This window comes from Euprymna scolopes, chromosome 1, assembly GCF_053919585.1.
Source record: "Euprymna scolopes isolate OS-2025 chromosome 1, ASM5391958v1, whole genome shotgun sequence".
NCBI classification, from domain to species: Eukaryota; Metazoa; Mollusca; class Cephalopoda; order Sepiida; family Sepiolidae; genus Euprymna; species Euprymna scolopes.
Window position 1 is genome coordinate 1,171,752 of NC_136482.1, and position 5,111 is coordinate 1,176,862.

Below are 5,111 nucleotides of genomic sequence, written 5' to 3' on the forward strand. Positions count from 1 at the left end.
AAATCGCCAAAGTTGAAAATTATTAAAAATAAAAATTTGAAAATGATCGTAAAACACAAGAGTTCAAAAGGGAGATAATTTTCCGTTTCGATTTAAACAAATTGGCCGTAATTTTTCACCTGATTGAAGTTTTTTGTTAATTTAGTAATATTCAGGTAATTTCGATTGGATAAGTCTGGAAGCTACAATTGGAGCTTAAAAAAAAAAAAAAAAAAAAAAAAAAAAAAAAAATCAGTAGAAACCAGCGTTTTTTTTTTGTTTTTAAATCTGAAAACCCTATTTATAGACTACAAAATTTCGTCCTAATAGCGTAGAAGCGTCGAAAAATAAATAAATAAATATAGCAATTTCAATTAGAAATAAAGACAAAAAATTGTTTTGATGTAGCAATGAATGTATTTTAAAACGGAAAAAGAATCAGTTACACTTTGTTTCATTAGATGACGGCCATTACTGTTTTATAAAACCACGTGCGTTACTGACGCGGATTTTTATGCAAAAAAAAAAAAAAATGACAGTCATTTAAATAGAAATAAAGTCCTTACTCATTTTCCACATTCATGGTTTGTGTTCCCTTAAAATTGACGCAGGGGACATGAGTAACAAGAGTGTAGAGCTTGTTGGGGGAATCTTCATCCTCGTTTCGGCGACGGGATAACCTGACTCGAATACGGAATGGGACATGACGAATACCGTTCGACCAAATGTGTTTGTTCAATTTTGTGTCGATACGGACATCTTTTGTGCGCATCATCCTTTCGGCAAACATTTTGATCTTCTTAATGGCTTTGGGGGCCTTCTTCTTTAATTTGACGCCATAAACTTTCTTGTGAAGATGAATGGTGCATTCCTTCGTAATCACTTCGTTCATGGAGGACTTCTTCCTCTCGTTCTTCTGTCTGACCATCTTTAGCTTTAAGATCTACGAAAAAGGGAAAAAAGCCCAAATTAATCTTAACATTAAAGGCTAAAAAAGTTAAAAGAAAGCAAAATTTCGATATATTTTCACAAAATATTAGCTAAAAACTGATAAAATAAACGCTTACGTGTTCACAGATGGAAAGGTACACCTAGACCGATTAGAGGATGTCGGGAAAAAGAACGTATGACGTTCAAACGGAGCTATGAATTTTTACAGTATTTTCGTATTTACGATTTGTACACTAAAAAAGCTTCCTTTTTTTCTTTTTTTTTTTTTTTAACTTTTCAATAAATAAATAAAAAATAGTTTACAGATTTGAATAAAACAAACTAAACCAGAATAAAATATTTATAAAAATAAAAAATTCAAATAAAATGACAATTTTTATTATTATCGATATTTAATAAATATTACTTATTTACTAAAATAATCTGCGTAAGCATTTGAAGAATAATTATTTTATTTTAATTTTTATTTATCATTAAATAATAATTATTCTTTTAATAAAACATTTTAATAAAAAGAAAAAATAATGGAAATCGTGTTAGATTCGAAAGAGTGGCTATTTGTAAAGTCACCACTCACCAATCAAATGAAATTTTTAGAACAAATTTTACAAAATTTTATTTTTACAGATAAATTATATATATATATATATATATATATATATATATATATATATATATATATATATATATATATAATAAAAGTTTAATTAATTAACTAAATATATATATATATATATATATATATATATATATATATATATATATATATATATATATATTTAGTTAATTAATTAAACTTTTATTATTTATTATTATTCAAAATAAAATAAAAACAATTTGATTTCGGAATCTAAATTAGGACGACCCTTGGTGTGTATGTGGTATTATGGTGATTGAAAAGTCTTGCTAGGATTAGCGTAGACAAATCAAAGTAGGTATTACCATATACCTTCCCTCACACACTTTTTTAATTAGCCTTGTGCCTTATTTTGTTTCATTAAACATTTTGTTTAGCGAAATAAAATATATAAATAAAATTCTGACTCCCCATCGCGTAGAACCACCAAGTAAAATTCATTTTAGGTATATTCAAAAAAAAAAAAAAAAAATTAAAAACAAAATTTGTATATAAAAAGGAAAATTTAGCTTCAAATTTTGCATATATTGAACTAAGAACTTTATTTGATTATAATGAATAAATAAATAAAAACTTAAATGTTTGAGGTTTTATGGCATGACGCATTTCGATAAAAAAGCAAATAAGATTGTAATTTTATTTTATACGGACTTTATATTCGTAAAAGAAAGATTTGATCATTTTATTAATAAAAAAAGAAAACAAAAAACAAGTACTCCCAAGTAAAGGTAACTCATTATAAGGCCAGATTACGAGTTGTCTTTTCTGATTTCTAACTTTTGGCTAGAAGCAAAGTATATGTATTCTTTTTTGTTTACTTGCCTCCCCACGAGGGCAAAGTTAGACACAAGGTTGGTTTTTGATATGGGGGAAACCAGCTTCCCAAAAGGAGCACTCAGATTAGTAACAAAAAAAAAAAAAAAATGTATAAGTCATGAAGAATTTCTCCTCCACTGAGACCAAAAGAGTGAAATGCAGCATCAGAAGGCCCAGAAAACTTTTTTATTTGTTTTTATACAACATTTCATTTTTTAATCATAATTTTAAATCTGTGCTTAATTTCTAACCTTAGTGCTGATTGGTGCAAGCATTCAAGTTTCATTCTGTCTTGTCCAATCAGAAGCCATGTCTCAAGTGAGCTGAGTACACAACAGAAGTTGATAAAAAGGAGTTCTCCACTAGATTCTTCCTCTTTCCGAACAGAAGACCACTTAGCGAGCTGACCTATCCACAGTTTCTTTCAACCCCTAAACTTCATTCTTGGGATACAACTGAAACCCTCCCTAGTCGACAAGAAGACACAAGAACCCTTATTGGCTTCCATTGGATGCACTTAACTTTATACAACACACACCCAGACAGACACACACACACACACACACACACACACACACACACACACACACACACACACACTTACCTATATGTTCACAAAGATGACTTAATAAAATTGTTTTAAACGTTAGAAAACTTTGTTGTCCACTCATATTTGCCAAGGTTCCAACTATTCAGCATTTTGGCAACTTAAGGTATGCCTTAAAGTATCACACTGCTCTTTGCCAAGGTCGCCTGAGGGACCCCTACAAATATGCCAGATTCTTGGTCATTTTTTGTAATGATAAATGTTTGCAGTTACCTCATTCAAAGTGTTCATGGTGTCTGACGGTCATTTGCCTGTGTTATAATTCATATGGCTCGAGTAAAGATGATGTGCTGGTAAATGATTTGTGGATTAGGAAGGCAGAATATGATGATTGCGGTCAAAAGCAAGTGCCAAGTGACAACAGAAATGTTATTTGGAAGCGGAAATGTTAGAATAACGAGAACAACTGGTTGGAAAACAAGATTTTTGTTATACTCTTCCAAAAAAGTCTACTCCCCATTTCTCTTACTAAATTGACTTCAAGTCTAAGCTTATAGCAATTGGAAACAAGTAAATATTGGTTGAAGCCCCTAAATTTCATGTTGCCTTATAATACAAGTGGTAGTTGAGACTTCAGATTTTATTTCACCTTATAATACAGGTTAGGGTTATTAAGACCCTAGATTTCACTTTGCTGCATGAATTTGCACGTATGCAAATATAAAACCAAACAGTGAAAACAAAATAAAAAAAGAACAAAAAAAAAAAAAGAAATTTTCTCAGCATTCATACTACTTTCTACGATTCAACCTATTTAGTTTGATTCCAAGAACTTGATTCTGCTGCCCTCTCGATTTTAGGTTTTTTATAACGTCTTTTTTGAGGGCGAAACTTCATTAATATGCAAATCAATGCAAATCAAACTGCATCCCCCCATGATCTTTAAAGATCATCTCATAACCTTGTGCCAAATCGACACTCATATCATAACTTCAAACACTGCTAGACACTACTAGCCTTTTGAGCATCAAAAAGTCAGATCATAATTCTCCATTTCAATTTTCAAAGTTCGATGTGAGTTGTTTAATATTTCCATTTCTCGATGTGAATCATTTTAATCTTTTCATTTCTCGACACTTTCAATTTTAAAAGTTCAATGTGAAATGAAACGATTTTGGTGCTCAAAAGGCTAGTAGTGTCGATGCGACCAAGATGAAAATGTGATTTTTTAAATATAAAGTCGAAATAGCTTGTAATTAGACATGTTCGCAGAATTCGTACTACTTTCTATGGCCTAACTACTCAGTTCAGTTCCAAGAACTTAATTCCCCTCTTAACTTCAGATTTTTTATAACATCTTTTTGGGGGCGAAGCCTCATTGATATGCAAATCAATGCATATCAAAGTAAACTCTGGTACATTGTTTCTAAGTCTGTTGTGCTCCTGGTGCGTGTGACACAATCATTGAAAAGAGTCATCAAATGCATCTACATCTTCAATTAATTCCAGTGCATCAGCTATGACCCAACTAAGATAATTTATCTGTCAAAGCATAAGTCTCATTTGGATGAAATCAACTCATCTCATTGCCTGCTAGACCACCCCAATCGAGAAACAAGAAGGACTGTTAACTGATCTATGATGTCACAGTTTGGTAGCACCTGGTAGTTAATAGACCAGACTTCCAGTAGAGATCACCTTTCTAGTTGATTTATTGTACATAAAATTAAGAACAAACAATAGAAAGGATATACAGGTTGGCCTGACACCACCTACTTCCAGAAGAGAGAGACCCCTCAGCTCCAAGACAAGTTGCTCAAAGCAATTTAATTTCAACACAATGAGCGCTCAACAGTTTGATGGAATCACTTTATGTTACATGCAAAAATTCTCAGTTCTCAGTAAGAATGACACAGTTTCCAGTGAAGACAACAACACCTCACAGTCCAGGCTTCTGTAAAGAAAGACGAAGAAGGAAAACCCACTCCTCACAAATTCCTTTGTTCATTACAGACACAATCAAGTCAAAACTCTATTGATCTTTGCACTTAATAACAACACTGCCTCGTAGTTCACTACACACCATCTCTGAATCAGTCTCCTGCCATTACCTTCACGTCAACCAATTTGTATACGACCAAGTTCACCTCTTGCCAATTCTCGCAGCTACGAGATCACATT

The 5,111-nt window shown here is 31.8% G+C and overlaps 1 protein-coding gene across 1 annotated transcript; it reads right to left on the reverse strand.

The window, feature by feature from the left end:
- Nucleotides 1–373: 373 nt before the first annotated feature.
- On the reverse strand, nucleotides 374–1,179 carry LOC145295918 (large ribosomal subunit protein eL31-like). The gene is made up of 2 exons (XM_080142155.1): nucleotides 1,047–1,179; nucleotides 374–922 (listed from the first exon to the last, which is right to left on the reverse strand). The coding sequence occupies exon 2, from the start codon at nucleotides 905–907 to the stop codon at nucleotides 542–544; it is 366 nt and encodes a 121-aa protein (XP_079998281.1). The 5' UTR covers nucleotides 908–922; nucleotides 1,047–1,179; the 3' UTR covers nucleotides 374–541.
- Nucleotides 1,180–5,111: the final 3,932 nt, after the last annotated feature.

Excerpts from the sequence above, each read along its gene's own strand:
- LOC145295918 (XM_080142155.1), bottom strand. The coding sequence starts at position 907 with ATGGTCAGACAGAAGAACGAGAGGAAGAAGTCCTCCATGAACGAAGTG.